At 37.3% G+C, this 24,820-nt stretch overlaps 2 protein-coding genes across 2 annotated transcripts; one reads left to right on the top strand and one right to left on the bottom strand.

Annotated features, from left to right (window-relative positions):
• The first annotated feature begins 5,891 nt into the window (after window positions 1–5,891).
• Window positions 5,892–12,913, top strand: LOC112143281 (G protein-activated inward rectifier potassium channel 3). Its single transcript, XM_036215905.1, has 3 exons — window positions 5,892–5,900; window positions 5,991–7,194; window positions 12,213–12,913. The coding sequence occupies exons 1-3, from the start codon at window positions 5,892–5,894 to the stop codon at window positions 12,590–12,592; spliced, it is 1,593 nt and encodes a 530-aa protein (XP_036071798.1). The 3' UTR covers window positions 12,593–12,913.
• A 931-nt stretch (window positions 12,914–13,844) lies between these two features.
• Window positions 13,845–21,863, bottom strand: zbtb32 (zinc finger and BTB domain containing 32). Its single transcript, XM_024267135.2, has 6 exons — window positions 21,124–21,863; window positions 20,885–21,023; window positions 18,149–19,171; window positions 17,216–17,301; window positions 15,794–15,958; window positions 13,845–14,912 (listed from the first exon to the last, which is right to left on the bottom strand). Exons 3-6 carry the CDS (start codon window positions 19,138–19,140, stop codon window positions 14,683–14,685), a joined length of 1,473 nt encoding a protein of 490 aa, XP_024122903.2. The 5' UTR covers window positions 19,141–19,171; window positions 20,885–21,023; window positions 21,124–21,863; the 3' UTR covers window positions 13,845–14,682.
• Window positions 21,864–24,820: the final 2,957 nt, after the last annotated feature.

Below are 24,820 nucleotides of genomic sequence, written 5' to 3'. Positions count from 1 at the left end.
TTTCGGGGTCAACAAGGTCGTCTGTGCCACCCTAGAAGGTTCGCCTGTCCATTGCATGGCTTTGTTAAATACTCAAAATATTATTTTTTAATAATTTCTTCACATTTCTAAACATAACATAAGTCATGGAGACTACTGACCCAGTTATGTCAGAGTCAGCAGCTCCCTGCTAATGGCTGCCTAACCAAAATATACCTAAAGAAAACAAATAAACAAAGCCTGGAAACTAAGACTACCAAGGTCCAACCCTAAACTAAAATAACAAAACCCAGCAGTATAAGACTACTGAGGATTAAGGGGGGAGAAAGAATAATAAAAAAAGAAAATAGTTTTTTTTAAGTAAGGATTACTTAATTAGCATTCATTCAATTTAGATTAGTTACATTTATAAAATGATGGCCGAGGTGAACATAGGTGATAAACCATGTAGATTTTTACTGTTGACCTGAAGATGTTTTGATTGTCCAACGCTCCCTCTAGAATGCACAGATTGTATATGCAAAGCAAAACTTTGGTTAAAAAAATTGCAGTTTTGTGAGCATTTATAGAATGTCTTTTTTTCTCAATAAAAGTTAGTTGCCTGTAAAATCAACCCAACATAATCAGAGTCTGCTGCCTTCAATTTTAAAGTTAACTGTCAACAAAACTCAGAGCTGCTATTATGTTCACTTCATTCTGTAGAATGGAACTTTGTTTCCATTCCGAGTGCCTCTTGAATTCCTCTCTGGTGAGATGTTCCAGGCATGTCCCTCTGAATGGAGACCCCATGGAAGACCCATGACACGCTGAGAGTTCATTTCTCTCACCTGGCCTGGCTTGTATATTTTTGCTTAGACTGCTGACACTATAATCTAATCACAAATGAGAGGAAGAGATGGATGGATCGAGTAAATTTGTAGAATGACTTGGTACTACATTTAGATATGCTAAAGGATTAGAAACATTCATAAAAGTCACAAACGCTTCTATAGAATGTCCTAGGAGTCGATGGATGTCAATTGGTGACAGAATGTTACAGAATCTGCATTTGATTTTTTTTGTTAAGTGTAAAGGAAATGGTAAATTAATCATGTTTAACTAAAATTACTATTTTTTTTATTATATCCATTATGTTAACATGTACAGTCTTATTTTAGACTTTTTAAAATAAAGTAAGAATTAATGAAAGAAGAAAAATACCCCCCCTCCCCACCCAAAAAAAACATTTTATTACTTTTTCTAAAAAAAAATGCTGTGTTCATGCAGTAGTGAAGAGTTTAAAGAATTGTTAAACTTTTAAGAGGTTTCAATTTCTTTTTGTTCGAACTGTTCTTTTAAATTTGTAACCAGAGCCTTTCATGCGAGAATGGGGAAGTTCATGTCCACATGTGAAACAATCGTGGCTTCCAAAGAAAATATCTTCTTCTAAATTCATCTGGAAACAATTCAGGAGAATCTATAAACTGTGCTCCACTGCAGGCAGTTTCTGTGTGAAAGAAAGAAAGAAAGAAAGAAAGAAAGTTGTTGAGTTGCGAAACACATTTAATAATCAAGCTACGCTTTACAAAGTAAAATTTACGTGGACAAGAAAAGAATTTGAAAAGCAAGAGAAAAACAATCTATACCCCAAAATTCAACACTAATAAGTTCCGCTGATGGAACATAAAACCTCTTTAACACCCACATTTTATCAAAATCATCAACAGAATAAGTGAGTTATTTGGAAACTAAACTCTATTCTCAACCAAGCTACCAAATGTTTCCTGAAAAGATATAAATCATCGTCAGACCCGGTACCCTGGACCTGGTTTTTCTGGGACCTCCAAACAGCCAGCCTGGCTTTAGAAAGAAACAAACAAAATACAAACAAAGTTTCAGCTAAGAAAATTGGTGTCATTACTATTTTATAACCAGTGCTGTCACTGGTTATCATTTTTGTTGAACTGGTAAGGGAGTTTCCAAACTATTTAAACAGAACCAGAATTCAGTTCAGCAGCCCTCTTCCTCCGTGCATGTGGCCCTCTGAGTGGGGCGTCGACAGGTGATCACTGTACGTTTGGCAGCGACAGCGTCTTCCCCGCCCCGCCCCAATTTACTCCACCTTGTGGCGTCTGAACGTGTCTGCTCGGTCTCTCCATCTCCTTCCCCCTGACTGCTTTTTCCACTCCGGAAGGCCTATGGACACAAATAAAAACCCTCCCAAGACAGTAACCACACCTCCCCACAGGTGTACTCAATTAACCCCTTCATCAGCCTCCTCTGACACTAGTGCTTTGTTTTGTATTTGTGTACATATTTATCAATCATCATATTTCTGTATTTATACTTAAACTCTTTTAAGTTTGGACATTGTTTCAGGCATGTAGTGTTTCTGTTCCACAGTTTCACTTTGTCCGTGGTTTATGCATGAAAAATTATTTTTTCCCCCAAGATTGTATTTTTGCACCTTTTTAATGAATAATTTGGATATTGATTGGTAATAAATTGTTTTTTGCCTTGAATATGATTTGAGCTGTGCAATACTCTACTAGATCATACAATTTTAGTCATTTTGATTGTTTAAACAGTTTGTGTGCTCCAGGTAACTTGCTTTGTGAATGATCGGTATTGCTCTCTTTTGAAGTATTGAAAGTTAATGTAATGTTGTTTTTATAGTTATTCCCCCAAACCTCTACACAATAAGAAAAATATAGTGAGACCAGTGAACATTACAAAATGTGGAGTGATTTGTGGTCCAGAACCAGTTTTGCTCTATTCACCACTGAGATACTTCTGGACTGTTAAATAATTAATATGAGCTTTCCAGGTCAGTTTTTCATCAATTATGACCCCAAGAAATGTATTTTCATAAATTCTTTCAAGTTTCACCCAATTTATGTGCATGTCAATATTTATATTTTTACCATTATGATTACCAAATACCATAATTTTTGTTTTACTTAAATTTAGTGAAAGTTTATTTCCATCAAACCACATCTTCAGTTTTTCCATCTCCGTCTTAACAACTTCTATGAGTTGCTCCAAATCCTCCCCATCACAAAAACATTTGTGTCATCAGCAAATAAAACTAATTGTAATATACTGGAAACTTTAAATAAATAAATCATTAATATACATGATAAATAATATTGGTCCCAAAACCGACCCCTGAGGGACACCACAAACAATGTCCAAACATTGGGACGAAGCACTTCCAAACCTCACAACCTGTTTTCTTTTGCTTAAATAGCTTTTAATCCAGTCTAACACTATCCCTCTAATGCCATATCATTTCAATTCATGTATTAATAAGCAGTGATTAATTGTATCAAAAGCTTTTTTTTAGCTCAATAAATATTCCAATTACATGTTTTTTGTTATCAATTGCATTTGTTATATTTTCTATCACATTCATAAGGGCCGATGATGTTGAACAATTTGACCTGAACCCATATTTTCCTTCGTTTAGTATCTTGTACTTTTTGATAAAAGAGTCTTATCTAGTTATGAACATTTTTAAAAAAATTATTTTAGAACTGGGGTAATATAGAAACTGGTCTATAGTAGGTGGATAGTGAAGTGATGCGTGTTTCCAGTTTGGTACAATGTGATGACTTTTACTATTTTCATTTGATTTGGAAATTAGATTACAAATTCTATTGGTTTCAGGATTGCATCAATTACTTCTTTTACCAAAGCCATGTCAATGTCATTAACATTGGTAGAAAATTTCTTCTTCATTCCTCTCATGGTCTTTAATATTTCATTTTCGGTTACTGGATTAAGAACCACTGAACTGGGATTCCTGTCAATTCGCATTTCCACATGTTTTTCTAATGTCCTTGGCTCCATAATTTGTTTTTCTAATTCAGGTCCCACATTTACAAAGAAATCATTAAATCTTTTAGCAATATCCTCCATTTGATATTTTTTTTTCTTGCTTGAGAGATTGCAGTAAAACAAAAGATCCCTATATTGACTTAAAAAAAAAAATAAACAGAAAAATGATAAGAACCTATGAAGACCCAGAATAGAACAGATGAACTGAAAGCCAGACTCTTAAATACATTGAGCTTGATTAACTAAATGAAGACAGTTGTAGATGATTAACGTAGCAACATGGAGAGACTGACAGGGAAAACATGAAAATCACCACAAAAACCCAATCATAAAATCCTGACATATATATATTTTCATTTTTGTGCATTTACATTAGAAAGGAAATTGTCTTGTTAGTAGATGTGGGGGTGTTTCCTTGGGTCAGAACTAGCTGAGCTTTCTCTTTCGTGTGGAACATCACTCCCAAAAGCAGCTGGAATCAACAACCCTGATTTCTTTACAATTTAATTTCCTGTTGTTAAAGCAGACTGAACACAAGACTCATTTTCTTCTTTTGCCTTTCTCATTTAATTAGGCTGAGCATGCTGGACAGGCCTTGAACTACAGCAGCATCCTGGCTTAAAAAACACCTTTTGTCAAGCTGACTCTATATTTCTCACAGGAAACCACCTTGGCTTGGCATCAGAATAAAGCTAATTCGTCCAATATTTTAGAAAGACAGATGTCATAAAAGATGTCAGTTTTTAAATTTTCATTACACAACAAGGATTTATAAAAAAAAAAGGAAAATACCCCAAAATGCTGAACATTTCGTTCCCTTGTTCACAATTATGAGTGATCAAACCATTAATAAATAAACGATTAAAAACACACACTAAAAAAAGCAAAAGTGCCATATTTTATGTCAGTTAGTTTAAAGAGGACTGTTATATTTCATATATTCGCACAACTGTCTGGTTGTATCAGAATATATTGACAAAATTCAGTCAGAAATGTTAAACTTAGACTTTGAAAAAGAAGTCCCTCTTCTGTCTGTTACTGTGGCCGAAGTATTCCATGCTATGTCAACCGGAAGAACATCATGTCCCTGAAAAATGGTGAAAAATGTTTACTCTTTTGGCATAAAATCTATGTATAGCAAAAAAATGCATAACTTTAGGGGTTTTGTGTAAAACTACTATGCTAAACACATTTTAATAATCTTATTAAAGGCATTAATTATATCACTGCTTACTATTACTTTAATTATATATTCAATCTAATCTTGAATGCAAAAATCAAATTTTAAATACATGTTATCACTTTAATTTACAATATTGTATCTGCACGTCAAAAGGCTGGTCTAACTTTAACAGCATGTAGATGTTCCAGAAGCAGATAAGTTGTCCACTCGACCCTGCAGGTTGTAGTGGATAGGACTGCTGAGGCAGCAGGATGATGGAGCTTAGCTCCAGCTGGAGAGGATATAACCTGCCCAGAGCTTTTCCTGTAGGCGTTGGCTCCTGTGTCCTTTCAAGAATGCAATTTGGGAGTTTTTAGTGCCCTCTGGTTGGCATGCAATAATGGAAATGCCTTCAGGTGAGTTTTTTTTAATACATGTAATAATAGTTTAGATATATTAATTTTTAATTTAACTAAAGATAAGTATGGTATAAGAATAAATTCAATCTGTTTAGATTTTGCTCCTTCTGAATGGGTATTGAATGTGATTTATTCTGTTGCTTAATTATGTAATTCATATTATGTCCATCAATAATCTTATATATGCATATAAAGCCTTATATAGAGGCGAACGCTTACAAATCTTGTATATCTTATCTACTGTATATCTATACACTGTACTACATTCTCAGAGTTAGTGTTTTTCTTTTTGAATCTGTAATGTATCCTCTTACAAAATTAGACTGTAATGCGGAGACCAAACCAGGACCTAAGAGGACCAGCATGAACACAGAAACCACCAACCGGGAAGAGGAAATGAAACATCCAACATCTGCAAGTCATCGTCCAAAATCCATCATGGTTGTTCATTCCACACCATCAGGGGACCAAATTCAATGTGAGACCTACTCAATAAATGTAAGGATTTGAATATGAATTCTGTACTGTAAGAAAAAAATGAACTCTGATGTTATTGTACATTATTTTGTAAACAATTCTAAGATTATTAAGGACAGTTTTTGTTTTCCCAGACAGAGACAGACCAACCTCTAGTAAGATGTCCTGAGTCAGCTAAGAAACGTCACAAAAGCACCACGGACCTTCCGTGTCCAAGCAGCATTCGTTTACTTCAACCCTCAGTCCCGGGTCCCACGGACAAAGAACAAGCCCTCTGGCGTCGGTCCTCTTTGAAAGAGACCAACAACGTCTCTCGGTTACGCCGCCATGCTCTCAGCGTCCCTAACATAGGCTCCACCAGCCCGCTTTGCTTCATCAACAGCAGCCCTCTGCACAGCGCCCCCCTCTCACCAGCACCCAGCAACCTATCCAGCCCTGCTAGAGAGTTGGAGCGTCTTCCAAAAGCCCGGAGTCAACTTCTGGAAACTGAGAGCAACCAAACCCCTACACTTCCTCCGGAAGTCCGAGAGCAGCTTCGCTACGTGTCCAAAGACGGGAAGTGTCACGTCAACCTGTGCAATGTCTCAGAGAGAGGGCGCTACTTGTCGGACATCTTTACATCTTTTGTGGACCTTCAATACCGCTGGTTTCTCTTTGTCTTCATGATGTGCTACATCGTAACCTGGTTCTTGTTTGCTGGACTTTACTACATGACTGCAGCCCTTCGGGGGGAGCTGGGGCAGCCTTTTGAAAACCTAGAAGCCAATGCTGGTGACCAAAAACCCTGCTACTTCGGTCTGGACGGCTTCATTTCAGCCTTGCTCTTCTCCGTGGAGACCCAACGTACCATCGGGTATGGGTCACGCACCGTTTCTCCCTCCTGCTATGAGGGTGTGCTGCTGGTAATGATGCAGTGTATCGTTGGCTCTATGATCGATGCCCTGATGGTTGGGTGCATGTTTGTCAAAATATCCCGTCCAAAGAAGCGGGCTGAAACCCTGCTTTTCAGCCGAACCTGCGTGATTGCACACCGTGATGACCAGCTGTGCTTGATGTTCCGTCTGGGCGACCTTAGAGAGAGCCACATGGTGGACGCCAAAGTCCGGGCAAAGTTGATCAAGTCCAGACAAACGGCCGAGGGCGAGTTCTTGCCTCTTGAGCAGACGGAGATTGACCTTGGCTACGAAACCGGGTCCGATAGACTTTTTCTGGTGGAGCCTCAAGTTATCCAACATAATATTGATACCAAGAGCCCTCTCTGGGAGCTGGGTCCTGATCAACTTAGACGTCAACAGTTTGAGATCATCGTTATCCTGGAAGGAATTGTTGAGGCAACTGGTAAGTGACAGAGAGACATTGTAGCAAACAGAAGGGTGGAGAATTTGTTTATTTGTTTATTTGTTTCATCCTCATGTCTTCCAATCTGAAGAAACTTAAAGGATATTTTCAGGTCAAGTGAAAGGACAGATTAGCTTTTTTCTGAATTTCCCTTGCCTCAAATCTTGAAACTACTTTAAATTTAAATCAGTTTGATGGAAAAAGCAAAATATTGCTAAGAGCTTTTTTGAAGTCACATCTCCTGTTCCAGGGGTTTGCAATCTTTAACGGTAAAAGAGTCATTTGGTCCTGGTTCTTATGGACCGAAACTCAATGACAGCAGCTAAGTCTTACATCAAAGTTAATAAAAATACACTTTATTTATGTTTTTTAAGGTCATTCATTTATAAAATATAGCTTTGAAATGTTCTCTAAAATTAAGTTTTTCTATATATAACAAATTTAACATACTTCACTTTGACAAAAGTTCCTTTCAAAATTAACAGTTTAATTAGATCCTTCAGCTGCAGCAGATTACTCTAATTAAAATGCAAGAAACATGAGATTTTCTATTATTGTGACTATGGCGTCCCTTCATCCTTTTTCTTCTTTTACCAGTGAATAAAAACACATGTTTTTAAGTGTAGAATCCACTTTTTTAATCTATACATGTACATGCAATAAGATAATGTCATCCTAATATTGACCCACTTTGACTGTTGATTAAATCGTTTACTCTCATTTTAATCAGTTAGGCCTATCTGACATGTCAAAAATCTAAAAACAAATTAATTAGATAAATAATTAGTAAACAGCCTGTGATTCAGCTGTAGCTGGACTGTTTAATACTGTGTGTTCAGTCAATCAAGATGATACATAATCATGTAGAGAAGGAGAACTGGGATAAAGGTAGGGCTGTGGCTCCTGAGGGCCAGTGTTAGAGCATGATCTCTGAAAACACATTTAGTACACTTTCACTGCAATTGTTTGTCCACAAGGACTAAAAGGAGAAACGTGTTCTTTGTCTAACAGAGCGGGGGGGCATTTGCTCAAACTGCTTCTGGAAAAGTTCCCTCCACATTGGAGAGTGTGCAGTTTCATTACACTGTTAAATGTTAAGCAACACCAGTTTATAAGTGGCTTCTTTATAAAAGAAGGTTTAAACATTTCCAGAAGCCCCCACTCCCCTGTTTTTTATGTTTTTTTTTTCCAGCCAATAACACTTTGTTTTGCAGTACTCAATAAATCTCAAACTTGAGCCGAACTAAAAATGCAACTTGTTACCTTCCTGGCTTAGTGTTCATCCATGAAGTCCAAAAATCCCATGGAATCTTACAAATAGGAGACTAAATCTCAACCCCCAAATTTCAAATAATTGCATTAATTTTGTATTATTTTTTAAAAATTGGCCAACATCCCATCCATCCCCGACATAGATATAAATGTTTCTTACCAGTAAAGTACTGTTATTAATTTAATTTTAAACATTTTAGTAAAGTGCTTAAAAAAGTATGCTATCTGCTTATCTGTGTTGGCATTAACTTTATAATCTGAAACTAAGATTAAAGGCAGAACTGGATTGAAGGAGGCAGCTTCTCTTGACCTTTAAAACTGTTTTCATCAAAGCTGTGGTCATGTCTGAGTCAAGCATCAAAAACACATTTAGTGTGACTCATGAAATAGACAAACCAAACAAGCAAAGTCCTTCCTTCCATATCATGTCTTTATATCTCTGCTGATCGCTGCTGCTGGTTTTTGGGGGTGGATAACTCTATAGCCTCCCAGTCCATGATTATTTCAGAAACAGAGGGTTGGAACACAGCCTTTTTCAACATTCCCCGCACAACAGTTAGGAAAAGTACTGTGGTTGCTGTTTACATGACAGTACAACAAGGCAACATAACGGTTTCAGACCTCAAACTGACCTGGAGTCCAGCAGCCACAAACCTTCACGGGTCTACATCCTGATCAAAATGTTTTCAACACTTGTCCTCATCAGGAAAACATGTTGATGATCTTACAAGAAACAAGCCTGCAGCTTGTTTGACCAGCTGGTTCCCATCAGCTGTTTCCAGACAACTTAACCTAAACATAACATCTTCATCAGCGATAGAGCTTTATAAACATTCAAACCCTCCAATACAACCACAACAAGCCTCCTCTTTTCCGGTCCTTGTTGAGTTCAAGCACCATAAATAAAACGGTCCTTGAAATATATCCACTCCTTTATTCAAATACAAATCAGTATTTTTTGCGTTTTTATTGTTCTATGCCATAAATTACAGAGACAAAAAGCAAATGATTTCACTGTTGTTAGTCTTCGTCTGTCTGAGAGAAAATGTTACAGTCTGATTGGTCTTATTACACTTTACATAAGTGACAATTTGTTGTTTCTTTTTCCATTTTCCTCTGCAGATAGCAAATGCATGGCTATATTTCACTAACAGTTCTGTATTTTTTACAAGAAAAATCTAGTTTCAAAAACATTCTATTCTCTTTTTCTCTCACTTTAAAATGATTCTTTTCACTTTTGATGTTTTCCTTCCATTAGCCCTCCCAAATGTAACAGGACCCAGACGTTATCATTTGTCCTCACAGCGACCCATTTCTGTGTTGCTTCTTTGTTAGCAGTGTTTGCCAGTCACATCTTTGGCTTTATTGACAAATCCTGACTGGTCTTTCCACCAAGGACACTTCCAACATTTATTTTTTTCAGCAAAATTGTCTTCCAAATCCACATTCCCTCTCTGATTTGTCATCTACTGACATCCTGATTCAGCCACAACTTTTTTTTTTTTTTTTTTTTTGGCTGATTCAGCCACAACTCTGTCAACCCGTCGGGATTTGATGGATTGGGTTTAGAATCCATGTGTCAGACTGACAGCAGACAGACTGGCAGAAAAAAAATAATCTGATTTAATCTGACAGAATGAAAACATGTGTGAGACAGAACAAAAACACAAGTCAGAGGCAGGAACTGAAGCCAATAGATAATAAACGATCATTTAAGATGAAACATGGGCTAAGATGAAACACTAATCATTTGAATTCTGATATTTAAATCAAATGGGAACATTATTAAATGTCTAGAGATTCAAAAGAAGCATAGAACTGCTGTGGTTTTTCCGTCATAGATCATTGAATAACAGCCCCTTTTAAATGCTGAAACCCCCTGTAATAAAAAACATGTCTGACAGCAGAGACTCTGGAAAAACCAGAGAACTTCAACATAGTTCCCATCAAAACTTCTCCATTATTTTAGCTGAAATCTCTGGCTATTAAAACGACATGTGTCACATGTTTTTTTCAGCTTTTTTTCCATACATTTTTAAAAATCCATGCCTACGTATGAGTACTGAGGAGGAGGGAGACTGAGGGCTAGAATTGCGAGACATGTTTACCTCCCACTTTTTTCCCAGTGAAATCGCTCCTCACACATGGGAACGCCATGTGTGTTTAACACTCATTTCTTGAAAACAGATGTCAACATCTCGCTCATTTACAAGTAATGTTCAACAATCAACAAGTCACGAGTGTTTAATAACCATTTACATTTAAGTGCTCAGAAGACAATATTTAGTGACCCATATCCCACAAAACACAATCCCTTCCCAAAAATGGCCTGTACTGCAAAATTAAAAACTTCATATCTAGACCGGACTTGGAGGTGATTATTTATCTTTTTCTTTCTCCTCATTTAGATTTGGGTTTTATCAATTGTAACAAAAGCTTTTTTAAATGTCTGCAACTTGTTCAAAATTCTTATTTTAGCATCCTCTTTACAATGGCTCAAATTTACATTTAGAGTTGATTTTAAAACTTTTGAATTAGTCTTTAGTGCTTTGCATGTACAGCCTCCTTCATATATTTATGACCTTTTAACCCCTACTTTTCGGCGCGATCCCTGAAACCATAACCTTCCACGAATCCCGAAAATCCACTATAAAACCAGAGGAAACCTTGCCTTTGAAGACGTTACTCCTCATCTTCTGAATGGTCACTGCAACAAATCAACTCTGTTGAGTTTTATTAAAAGTCAGTTAAATCTGTGTTGGTCTATTAGTGTATTTTACACTGTTTACACTGTGTTTTCCTTGGTTTAGTCTGTGCTTTGTGTATTGACTTGTTGTAATTTTATGTGTTTCAATGATTGTGAATCATTTTGTGATTTTAATCTGAGAAGGAGCTATAGAACTAAACATTTACTTACTTACTTAAGAGTTTTTCCTTAAAATAAAGCATGGAATAAAACAAACAAAAAAAGTGTACTATGCATTATGCAGTAAATTTATCTGAAAAATCTGTAGATTTAAAAAAAAATCAAACTTAAAAGAACAAAAGGGTAAGGATTCATCTTTCAAATATGATAGAGATGTGCTGCAGCTACTAACAGAATGCTGATCTACTGACTTGAAAACCTTCAGGGGTTGTGTGACACAAACCAAACACAATTCAGATGTATTAATTAAGAATTATGATTGGAGAAAAGACTCAATTACCCAAGAATCCTGGTTCAGGAAGGGCAGATTGAACTGAAAATTAGGGACTTTGGAGGATCTTCAGGATGAAGAAAACTGATAAGAAGGAATTTGAAAATTAAAAGACATTTGGAAGCCACATAAGTAGAGCTGAAACTGAAGGAACATCTCAAGAGGTTTGCAAATATTTGCTTTGTTGCATTTTTTTTCTGTATCTATTCTTTTTCTGTCATGCATCTTAGTTGGTTTTATATCTTATCCCTAATATTAATGTAAAAGCTTTAGATTTTCTAAATGTTTTTAGTTTCTTCCCATGCAAAGAGTCAGTCATAATTTACTGTTTAGTGACTGCATAAATTCTTTTGGTTTTATGTGTGTTGTTGTCTCCACATCCCAGAAAACCTCACATGACAATAATTATAGTAGTTAATATCAGGGTGTGTTGGAACAGATGCTGAATCTTCTCAGCAGGAGTTTTCAGTGTCAGAAGTGTTGTGCCACCCTGTGGTGACTGATGCATACCGCACCCAAATCCAAGCTGACTTCTTTTATTTCTAACAGGGATGATGTGCCAAGCCAAGACATCTTACATCGAAACAGAGATAGAGTGGGGCGCTCGCTTTGAGCCGTGCATGACGCTGGAGAAAGGCTCATTCAAGGTGGACCTGCGGCGCTTCCACTCAACCTACCAGGTACCGCTGCCCAACTGCAGTGCCAGCCAGGCGCACCAGTTATTAGCCAAAGCCCAAAGCCACAAACTGTACAGAGACTGGGAGACTTGGTCGGAGGGAAAATCAAAAGAGGAGAAAGAAAAGACCCCATCTCATAGAGGATTCACCATCGGGGACATCGAAGAGGAGGGGATGTCTGAGGGAAACGAGAGTGAACTGACTGGAGAGAAGAATGTGCCCTTGCAGGACCTCAGTTTTCATCATACCTAAGAATACTTTAAGACTATAAAAAAGAAATTATTTTTATTATATTATTTAGAAATGCAAGAATTTTGAAAGAAGTCAGTCATTTTTAAGAACAACTTCATCATGTCTTGTGGTGAGATGACAGAAACATCCTCTCCAAACCACATTGTGTGCAGACAGACTATTGCTCAGCACTTGAGCACATTTTTTTAACTTTTACCTGAGACATAATTTAAAAATGTACTTGTATTTCAAATTAAGTCATGCTGTTGTAAAGCAAGTTTATTTTTGTTTCTAGCTGTCTGGAATTCACTGCCTTCTACTAGGAAAAAAAGAAAAGACTGAGCCTTTCTAAAACTGTCTGTAGAGACTCTAGTCCTCCTGCAGGTGGAGGTTGTTGGGTTTTCCCTCTCACTTAAAGATGACGATGAAGAGAATTTTCATCAGATTATTTCATCAGACATTACCTCAGTTTAACCAAATGTAGCAGTAAAAACTGTGTGACCTTCATATCACCGTAAAACTACCTGTACGCAAACACCTGTATGCTTTTGTAAACTCTACAGTGCCGCCGGTGGTTGACAGACCTGTAATAAAGAGTTGCACACAAAGTAATACCAAAATAAATCTAAACCACCTTCTAATCTAAACCAACAACAAGATTGTCTCCTACAATTTCCCTAAATGTCATGTTTTTATTCAATTTGTGCTCAAAATAATTGAATCATGCAGTTAATGAATTTAAATTTAAACTTTTTTCAATTTACTTATTGGGATAAGAAAAAAGAAAAGGAAAAGTATCTTGATTTTGACAAAAACTATTTTTTTTAGGTGGAAAACTTGAGGACTTATTGCATTTGTGCTACTGTGAGACTTGCCAGATGTTTCCTTTAACTGTGGAACTCTTCATTTCCTCAGAGTTTTCTTTCTATGAAATATTTTGAAAAAATGAAATCTAAAACTTCGCCAAGTTGACTTTTCGTGTCATAAATACAGCCTCAACTTTGACTGTGATCTCCTGCCTCTGTTTTTCAATCTTTAAACTTCGGGTAGTACAATTATAAGAGATTCTTCTGCCACATATCATTCATGGATGAAGAGATTACCCAATCCAGTTATCTGCTCTTTTTTTACCTGCAATATAACAATATATTTATCATTTTTTAAAAGACTTGGTGATTAAATATTTAATTACTACACAAAAGACGACAACAGCAGATGCTTGCAAGCTTGTTTATTAGATTTATTAGTTGACTAAAACATAAAAGCAGATTCTTTCAAGATTATAAATATTTCCACACTTAGATAGTAAAATAATGCTGTATAAATCCAGTCATACATTTAAATGGAGTCTGGATTAAATCTGATACTAATAGGTACCTCAAGGAGGCAGTATTTCTCACTTGTGCATGAACAAATGTAACTTAACTTATTTAGGATTAATTAAACTTTTTTTCATAGAAAGTTTATATACAAAATAATATCTCACATGACTTGTGACACAATAAACCAAGAAAATGTTATTAACATCAGCATTCTCTCAGTTTTCAAGTTAATTTTTTTCTTGTTAAAAAAAAATCTATATTTTTGTTCTTATTTTTTTTGCAAATAAAAGTAGGTTTTCTCCAGCTGAAGTGTAATATTTTCGGTTGGGTTTTTAATGCCCACTTCCCAAATAAATCCTTCTATGGAACTTGTCCACATGGGGGTGCTCTAAACACTAGTCAAAGCCAAGAAGACCTAACCCAATAATATTGAAAGTTGGGGGGAGGATTCCTGCGTCATGCAGCGAGGATAGGAGATTGATGTGGCTTTGATGCATTCTAAAGACTTTCAAAGCTTTTAATGTCACAGGAAATTTGTGCTGCTTTTTCTGGTATTTTTGTAAATGCAGACACACGACAGTTTCAGTTTGTGTAGATCTTATCACTGCCATCCTGAATAGCCTTTGGGGCCTGAAGGGCAAAACTGCCTTACATTGTTGCAGTTTTTTTGCTTTATTTAACCTTGATTTAAGGTTTTATTTGTGCAAATCCATACTGCATCCCCCATTGGAAGCACTCACTGAAACTACACCCGTACTGTAAAGAGCTGGACGATCACTGAGGCGTGGCTCAGATGTGGGAGATGTACAGGTAGGTGTTGTTGATGCTCCAGTCAGAGGGAAAGTCCTGCAACGCGTGGCTCTTGACGTGCCTCTGCATGGCAACCAGGCTGCTGCAGAACTCCAGGCAGACGGTGCACTGGTACGGCGAGGCCCCTCCATGGGTCCGCAGGTGCTTGATCATGGCCGAATAGTCTCGAGAGCGTTGACCACAGAGGCGGCACTCAAATGGTTTCTCTCCTTAAGGCACAGGAAGACAGACATTAAAGGAAACTGTGTGTTAAAAAAAACATTCTTATCTTGACAAAACCCACAGAAATTTTTTTTATTCTGATTTTTTCTTTTCCTTTTCTGACAGACTGGGCTGCTGTAATGCAAATTTTCTAGATCTGCATAGATGACATCAATGTTCCACTTACTTTGCTTCATAGGCCAACCAGATAAGAGCTGAAGGCCTCTTCCAAAACACACTGATAACATGCACAGTGCTCAATGAAATGACTCAATCAGAATAAGTTTTTAATTAACATTTCTAATTTTATGTGGCAACATTCTATAAAGTTATATATGGTAATATGGTTACATTTTTACTGATTACCATTAATTATTAAGACCTAATATTGCTTTACACTCTTTAAAAATATATATTTTATATAGTTTTAACAAAAATTTAAAATTGCTATTTTATTATAATAAAACATTTTTGATTTATTCATTTTTTTGTCTCAGCATCTAAGAACACAGTAAGTATACAATTTTAGTTTTCCTAAATATCCAGAAAGTATAGAAGTGTCAGTTTTACTTTAAGACTCTCTTCATGGTTTTAAAAAAAAATCTGAAAATGAATTAAAAAAAATTGTGCTTGCCCTAAAATAAAAACTTTTCGAAAAGTTTGCAACAATCAAAAGTGTTTTTAGAGACAACAAATTGAAATATTATTATATATATATATATATATATATATTATGAAAAGCTGTTGCTTGTGGTGAGCTGCACTCACTGACCTACACTCTTTGCAGCAACATTTAACTTGTTGAAAATATTCCAAGAAATGCTCCCTATAGCAACAATTTCACTAACATGCTTTTGTTTGGTGCTGAAGTTGAAGCTGTGCGACTCACCCGTGTGAACACGGTGGTGTGTGTCCAGCTGGTGTTTCAAGCTGAACTTTTTTGGACAGTGTTTGCACTGGTAGGGTTTTTCTCCTCGGCTGTCTCCTCTCGTCTCTGCTTCGTGCTGCTGTGCGTGTCTTCTTCCGCAGAACTGACATCCTGCTAAGCTCTTACCTGCGAAAGTCAACATGAGGAGGGATAGCGATGGAAGGTGTGAATTGTCTGGTCAGCAGTGCGGCCCTGTACTGTGTTTGCATTATAAGTCTTTTGAAGTTTTACTGTGGAAACAATCGTAGAAGCTCACCCTGTCTTAGGTTTCTTAGAATTACAAAGTGCTCCATTAAAACATCTATAGATTGTTTGATAACTTATTTAGTTTCATGGGATTTATTACTTTAAAATATTTTTGACCTTCATCAATTTAAAAAAAAATGTAAATTTTTGTTTTTTCAAATCAGAATTTATAAGAAAATGTTTTAATGCACAATTTATAAAATTCATTGAGTTTTACCTAGGTTTTCTTCACACCTTTAGAAATTGTCAAGCAGTAAGCTCTTCTTTTAGTGATAGAGGACAATAAGTTTAGACCGCTTACACTTAATTTTTCGCTAGTGCACAAACGCATCTAAAAATGACTCAGGTGTGATTTCGAGGGTAAAATACAGATGTTTTTTTCACAAGTTGTCATGTTTTTAGGGGCGAGAGAGAAAAAAAAAAGCAAAAAGCCAAGGTGCCTTTTTTAGTTGCTTTTGGACAGGGTGTTGAAATATAAAGGAGGTGTGGTAAGGGAAAAAAAGGAGAGAATAACCACAACAACTGAACAGTTATTTCTCTAAACACAGTTTGCTGAGATCTGTTGCTTTTAGCGTGTTTCCTGTCCATTGCATCACTTAAGAACCCGCCGCTCTGTCAAATACTTACATTATTTTTGAATCCAAAGTAAAAAAAAAATCCAGAAATGATTGGTCGAATAAGGTTTAATGTGTCAGTTATTCCACAGGTTACTGCGTCGGAGTTATTTGCTAATGAGGGTTATACGATAATCGATGGAGTACGATGTTCCACCGAGTAGAGATATGCAGCATATGGTTTATTGGGTTCCACACCTCGACCAAAGCAAAAATACACAAAATTCTGCTGCTTTCACATCAGGACAGTTTCACAGAACTAGTATCAATTCCTCAAACCTCTCTGGTTTTAGTGCTGCGTTGCTTCAGTACATACTGTACTGCATGTATCTAGCTGTATCTAGTAACCACACAACTGCTCCTGTTGCACCATGCTTTCAAAACCACAACTCTCTATCACTTTCCATTGCGTAGCAACATTCTTAGAGGTTAAAGGTCATGAAAAGAACTCAAAGCAAATGGATAAATGGACTTATGGTCCAAAACTATATTTAATAGTTGTCTTCAGTGATGGTGTCATTACCCAAGTGGGGATCATCAAGGAGTCTCGCTTGGCAGTGGTGGCAGTCGTCGTCAGCTTCTGGGTTGGGTTTGTGCATTTTGGCGTAACTGTGAATAGAAAATATAAAAATAATATATAAAATAAAATGTAAAAAAAAAAATTAACACGGAAAATAATCACTTATGTGCTATAAATGTGTGCCAATCTCACCATAAATATAATATAAAGCACTTTGGGTCAATTTTTCACATCCTTTCACACAATCTGCTTTCTTATTTTTCCAACCACAAGTTTTTATAGCATTCATGAGAGAAAATACAAAAAAGCCCATGTTGCACTTCTGAAGTGAAAAGGAAGTCGTCCACAAGGGCGTACAACAATGCGTTTTTGTTTTTTTCTACTCTCCCCCTCCCCAGGAACGGTGCATTAATGTTTTCAAATATTTTTTTGTGGTGCAGACACGGCCAGTTGAAACTCTTGAGCGTATGTTTCAGTGGGTGGAAAATCTTAGAATCTGCAAAGGAAGGGAGAAATTTAGGGGGCTCCCCTATACTTGCTGTTTTGTTGTACTTTGTGGTGCACTTGAAAGAATTAGGCAACTCATAAAAAACAGACGAGTCGTTTTTCTTTTTCTTTGTTCTATTTTGTTCAACCAAATACTGGAAAATTCATTGAGGTTTATGTAGATATGTATTTAATTTTTTTCCCTTTTTAAAATTCTATTCAAAAAAGTGGGAAGACTTGAACTATAAAAGGAGAGTTATCAGAGGAAACCAAAGCTGGAAAGTGCAGGAGGTTTGATCATGCACATCAGCCCAAGCAGCAGTGACTCAGGTACGATCATTGCTGCAAAGGAACAATTGAGCAAATAGAGGCCTCTGTTAGAATCTAAAAAGGAATAATATAGAATAAAATTATTAAAAAAAAAAAAAAAAAAATGGAGGTGTGAGTTACCTTTGCTCCCCAGGTTTGGCCGGCCCATTCAGTACATTCTGGCTGTATTTCTTCCTCTTCAACAGGCTGTGCTTGATCATGCTGCCCATCCGCCTGTTTCCAGTGTAAATGTTTGGTGCACAGCTCGGACGGAAAGCTGAGAGGCCCATGGCAGAGTTCTGGAGCGGGTTTTGAAAATGTGAACTGAGTTCGGGTAGCATGTGTTGAGGGGACAGGGAGAAAGGGTACAGCACAGACGACTGGTTTAAGCACTGCAGGGGATGCGCTGCGATTAAACTGGAGTAGTTTTCTGCTATCCGTCTCAGGGTGTTCAGGTGGGCCTCTGAGTTCCACATGCTTGCAGGGAAAGAACAGGGAGAAGTGAAGGAGGAGCTGCTGCTCCTCGTTATAACACTGTCCCTGTCGCTGCCAAAGGCTTCAGGTAAAGAGGGTAATCTCTCCCTCTTTCTTGGAGATCTAAGGTCATCGTGTCTGTTAGCTAGGCCTGGTGGTGAATGGTTCTCCCTGCTGGTACCAACACCCGCCCCCTCGGAGGAGGAAAATGTGTCTTGCACTTCGTCGTCAGGGATGGGACTTTCTTTTGCACTTTCCTTCTCTTCTTTGACCTGTTCAGTGTCCTTTCTGGCCTCAGCTGCTTCCAGCTGCTTGCGGCACTGGTCTTCGAGTAGCTGCATCTCCAACAGCTGAGCGGCTCTCAGGAGTGGCAGCAGATCCTTCACAGGCACCTCCACAGCTTGAGTGTAGACGAAGTCCAGCACTTGCTGGAAGGTGTGGGCCGAGAGGGACTCCAAAGTCCAATAGGTCAGGGTGTCCATGCCTTTCTGGTCGAGCTGCTGTGCTAACACTTTGCTGGCGCAGGCCAGGACCAGCCGGTGAGCTCTGAAAGTTTGACTCTGAACTTTGACGATGACGTCACACAGCAGCCCAGAGCGACGTAAGGCGTCCGCCTGCTCCAGGAAGTAGAAGTACTGGGTGTTGTTGATGCGGATCATTTCTGAAGCTGCTTCAGATATTAGCAAAAGTCTGAGAAGAGAAAGCCACAAAAGTCAGATGTTATCAGATGATGCCAGCATGGTTTGAAGATTAAGCTCAATGTCAGCGGTTGCTGACATCTCTGAAAGGGAAATCCTGTTGAAAATCAAGAGCAGCTTGTGATTACCATACAGAACAATTTTTTGCGGTCTGACTTTCTGTCCATCTTTTACAGTATGAGGGGACATCATAGTCGAGAGGATTTCTTTCACATCAAAAAAGACGTGGCTTGTTTTATGCATAAGGTTTTTCCACCACTTTTCGCATGTTTTTAAATCACTTTTGAGTGTGGCGTTCACAATCAAAGCCCTGTCTGCTATCACGCTGGAAAGTTTCTTTAATGAGTGGAAATGTACTCGTCCCAGCGACGGCTTTGATATTCACACAGCACAAACACACTCTCACAAAGCCGCAAAGCCCTGACAGTATATGAAACCATGACTAATGACTGTACACACCAGAAAAATGAGTAAAGTTTAAACATCAACATCAATACAACCTTATTGGAGTGCAATAGACAGCCTCAGCAGGCTGCAGGGGTGTAATATGTAAATACGTCTGGTAAAGGAATAATTGGAATTTTACATCTAAAATTGAGAGTAAATGGATGAAGATGCTGCGGTTGTTTAACGAAACTTCCAGATAAAAAGCTGTCATCCTCAAACTCTAAAATGTATAATGAGCTTTTGTCAAGCAGGGGTCCCAAGGACGGTGACCTACTAAGAAAGGCGTTTCACTTATTTATATGTCTGTGCGCAGCTGAAACCTGTTCCGTGTGCCAATGTATATAAAATGTGTGAAATATGGACATAAAGGCGGTTCTTCTTATTGTTTTCCAAACTATAGTCCTGCAATTGGTTGAATACAGTCGTTAAGAGATACGTCAGACACACAAGTAATCAAAATTATTACTAACTAATATATAATAATATATTTGTGATTCTGTAATGTGAAATACATTTTATTGTAAAAGTGAAAGTGGCAGAAGGACACGATTCCGCACTTTTGCAAATTCGGGCTTTCTTCTGAGCGTCAACCTGTTTGTCAAAAGAAAGTCCAATCACAGAAATATATGAATACTGAAAAAGGTAGTATTTGTTGTGATCAAAGGTCAACGTGTGTCAACAAATCTAAAGACCTTGAATCAGTCACGCAGGTGATTAGAAATCATGGGGGTTGATGTACATGAATAGGTATATTTTTTGGAAACGATTCCTTTCTAAGTTATTTGTCAAATGTCAATAAATAATAGTAGCATTAGGATCATTTTTTTTTTATTCTATTTTTTTGAGGACTGGAATATAATTTTTTGGGTTTGTGCTCTAAACGCACCGAGTAACTTTTTGGTCTCATTTCAAACCGAGCTCTCGTCATGAGTCAGATTTATTCCGAGCAGACGTTCTTATTTTTTATTTTTCAGCTTTTTTTCAAGTGACGTAAATCCAGTTATCTTATGCAAAAATTCAAAGAAAATTTGAAATTTGCAGAACTTTTTGCTTAAATTTGTCAGAGCTCAGGGTTGGATTTGTCTTTTGTTGTTGGCCCTGGTGTCATCACGAGTGAGCCATACCCAAGAACAGGGTGAAATAGTTCAATGACGCCTGAGCTCTTTTCACAGCTCACTAGAACCTAAAAGCTTTTGCAGGGGAAAACCATTCTTGCATGTGTCAGTTTTGCACATCCTTTAACAGGACACGGACTTACAGTCAGCCTCTTCACTGCTCGCCTGTACTGTAGAAGCCGCTGAAGAGAGAAGCCTGATTTGAAAGTCTCCGTGGGTTTTGCAACAGCACAGCAGCACAGTGCTTTGGTAGGTTTTTACAGCTGCTCATAGGAGACACTGCTTGAAAAAGATAAAAGAGAGCAATGATAAAGTATATCTAATTGTGGTTTCATGTCACAGAAACGTGAAAAGAAGCAGGATGTATGAAAGAGACACTTACCAGGTGCTCAGAGAATCTTCTCCCTGCAGTGCGCTGAGCTGCCATGCAGCATGACTGTGAAGTGACAAGTTGGGGCACAGGTTAGACTGTGGGACAAGGTGGTTTCCTCTTCTCTTTACAGTCCCTCCTCTTCTAGTATCTTATTGGTACACTCGTTACAGTGCCTAATGGTGTCATTTTTTGTGAAAAATGAAAGAAGATTGTATTTTCTATTTGATATGTCACTTTTTTCACAATTTGCATACATTTTTTGTTTAAATTCCCATCATGTGGCACATAATTGCTCTAAAAATATGAGTAAAACTAAACAAACATAAAAACCCCTTACTTTTTGAAAAAAGTATGGTTGAGAAATAAAAGGGGGAAAAAAAGGCAAATATTTGTTGCATATTTTTGTGCGTGTTGTTTGATGCGGTACCTGTTCTGCACATGAGTTCCTCCCTTCAAAAACCCTTTGCTGGTCACCAGATTAATAAACTGTTCAGAGCAGAGACTAAAAACCACTTCATAGTTGCTGGTCTTTGACAGGAAACAAACACACCAAAGCTCGGTGGTACTGATAAGCAGGGGTGATAGGCTTCACTGAAACCTGCAGCCTCGAAATAGACGTTTCTGCGCTGACTTTTTGTCAAATATGTCAGGTGTTGATGTGACAACCTGTGAAAATAGGTCAACTGTAGAGAGCCGGTCACTATACCAGACCTCCCAACGTTAGCGGGTCCTACATTACGCTTTGTTTCGGTTCCATTCAAAACCGCAATTAGCTGTTAGGGTGGTTTTTTTTGCAACATTTTTCCAAATTTGCTCTGAGTAGACATCTCTGGTTGGAATGTGTTGCTTTTTTTGCATTTCTTCACTTTGTGTCTTCCTTATGCAAAGGCCAGTTTCTTTAACTTTTTTTTTTTGTAGTAAAGTAAGCTTTAAGGTCACTGGAAGATTTGAGATACAATAAAATGATTCATTGTGGGGACTTCAGCCAACATTAGCTTGATTTGAAAATACGATTCACAACATTAGTATCATTATCATTGAGTCATTTTAGACTTGATGCTGTTTCACAAAAGATAAGGTAGGATGATTTAAATGCTTGTTTCTGATACATTTCTTGATATACCGATTACTAACTTTACCAAATAACTTGTTGACCCCGAACAAAGCCTAGAGATGACAAAGTCTTAGCATAAAAATGAAAAAGTGTAAAGCTTCAGACCAGTAAAATGGACATTTGGGTGTCACATACTGCAAAGTGTTCTCAAAAATAAAATATAAGACACTCATGATATGTCTGTAATCCCACCCTAATCCCTAATCCCTAAAACTACTAACAAACTTTTTAGTACTCTGGAATTTAAAAGCAATTCGGACACCATGTTCACTACTTTTTTTTTCAAAATGGCAGATTTGACATCACAGATTTCACAAAGTGAAAATCTTATCAAAACAAATGTGTTCTGATTATGAAAACATTAATGGGTTATTTAACTTTTGTTCAAACTCAATGCGTTGTGGTCTAAATTCACAAATGTCGTGAGTGTTGATGCACACTGGTTTTAGCAAAGACTTCCTGGAAGTTTCTAATGCACTCAATTTTGGACTTGTAGATTTGGACAGCACTGCAAGCCTTCGTAGGTAAATGTGGCTAATTACATGAGATCAGAGATGAAACCAACAGCTGTTCGGCATTAAGGTTCTGGAAAAAATCTTTTATCAAAATAATGAAAAAGTTGACAGCTGATGGAATTTCTGATTAGAAAGATTCACAAATAAACACTTTATTTGAGCTGGAACTGTAGAAAAGGATTCTAAGAGAGGAAAGCCTATTACTGCAGCACAATTGTCAAATATCTGTGAATCAAACTATAACAGTTTGCTTGTTTACACACTTCCTGCCTGTCATAAGCACAACTTGTCTTTTTTGCTTGTATTTTATAATGTTATATAATATTTACTCTGACTCAAACTCAAACTTTTTTCTAAGGTTTTTGGTTTTGGTTGAGTATATCTGATGCTCAAATTGATGCTTGTCTCATTTCGCTGCAGATTTTTTTCCACTTGACAGCTTTATCTATGCTGTGCTTTAGTTCTTTACTAGCTTGATTTAGAGCTATAGGTATTTGTCTGCAACCTGCAGTTATGATGTTTCTGTTAGTCATTGGTATTAAAGGATGTATAGGTTTGGATGATTTACTGCTCTAAGGATCACCAAATGTATCTCACTCAAAAGTAACTGCAACACATGTAAAACTTATGAGTTTTGTGAGTAAGAAATATCTTGCTTTGCGACTTCTTCTTCATTCATTATCTGATCTTTTTGTCCCAGTTTTTGTCACAGCTTGTGTTTTTTTATTCTATTTTTTAAAAATAGAGTCCTCTTGCCTAAGTTGCTCAACTTCCTTCCACGCTCTCTGATGTCTTCAGCTGCACTTGCTGACCTGGCATTGTGCTAAATTTGGGTCTAGTTATTCCCTGATTATTATTATTATTTTAAAGTTATTTTCTTCTCCTGTCTTTGCTAATTATTACATGTTAGTTAGTAATGCATGCTAGCTGTAAATTAATCCTTTATTTAATCTGGATTCTCTTGACCTGATGTCTTTTGACGACAGTCTGTGCCCCAAGCTATTATTTTTATCATTTAAATCTGAACATTTTTTAGATTTTTAGGACTGTCCCTTTGGGAAAATAAGTGACCCGTGAATAAGTGGACAATTCCTCTCTCAGAGAAATAACCTTTCTCGTATTTTTGATGAAAATGAGGAAAACACAATAAGAAATGCAACGTCTAAGATCATAACCATGTTGATATTGATTCATGTGGTAATACAGGTATTACATGAAAAACTATCAACATTAATGTAAATCTAGGTAACAGCCGTAGATCACACAGTTTGTGTGAACAACAATCATGATAGAAAACAAATGGAGGATGAAACTTTTTTTTTTACTTACCCCTTAACTAAGTACTAAGTAGTAACTGAGTAGATTCTCTACATATTCTCAACATATTTACATAGAAGGCTGTTAGAAATTAGAATCTGGGAAAAGTATGGTGCACTGGTGTTCTGTCCTCTATTTTCATCGACTTCTCCTCTCCTCAAGTCTTTATTATGTATTTTTTAATTAGTTCTGAATGCCTCTGATGGTGCAGTGTGATTCATGTGTTGTTCCTTCCTTCCCACCCCCATCCGGGGAGAGCGGGAGAGACTTCAGGTTCCATAAGGCTCGTCGGTGCTCCTGTTCCTGGCAGTGGACCTCGTCATTGGCTCGTTTCGTATCTCGGAATGTGAGAGATTCCAGGTGGCTCGTCAGTGGTCCTGTTCCTGGCAGTGGACCTCGCCTCTGGCACATCTCGCATCACCAGCTGTCCTTCAGCCCATCTGGATGAAGCTCATCCGCTACACTAATTAAACATGTAGTTGTAGAGTTAGATAAGTTAATTTTTTTTTAACAGTCCTGGTAAATCGCCTATCCGTCCTGGGATAGGATCTCTCCCTCCCTAAAGTCTCTTCTTTTTTTCCTGAATTAGTTTTTTTAGGAGTTTTTCTTTATCCAGAGGGAAGATCTAAGGGCAGGGTTAACCAGTTTAATTTAGTCTGTTTGGTTTAGCAATTAACTATTGTTTATATTTTATGACCGACTTTCTGCTTCTGTAAAATTACCGGCATGAAGCCCAATGAGACAATTGTTTTTGTGATAT

This window comes from Oryzias melastigma, linkage group LG16, assembly GCF_002922805.2.
Source record: "Oryzias melastigma strain HK-1 linkage group LG16, ASM292280v2, whole genome shotgun sequence".
NCBI classification, from domain to species: domain Eukaryota; kingdom Metazoa; phylum Chordata; class Actinopteri; order Beloniformes; family Adrianichthyidae; genus Oryzias; species Oryzias melastigma.
This window is presented reverse-complemented; position numbering and strand designations above follow the sequence as displayed.

Excerpts from the sequence above, each read along its gene's own strand:
- zbtb32 (XM_024267135.2), bottom strand. The coding sequence starts at position 19,140 with ATGATCCGCATCAACAACACCCAGTACTTCTACTTCCTGGAGCAGGCG. Across the intron at positions 17,302-18,148 it reads GCCAAACCTGGGGAGCAAAG|TTACGCCAAAATGCACAAAC; the intron begins GTAACTCACACC and ends TTCTATTCACAG. Across the intron at positions 14,913-15,793 it reads ACACCACCGTGTTCACACGG|GAGAGAAACCATTTGAGTGC; the intron begins GTGAGTCGCACA and ends CTGTGCCTTAAG.
- LOC112143281 (XM_036215905.1), top strand. Across the intron at positions 7,195-12,212 it reads AGGAATTGTTGAGGCAACTG|GGATGATGTGCCAAGCCAAG; the intron begins GTAAGTGACAGA and ends TATTTCTAACAG.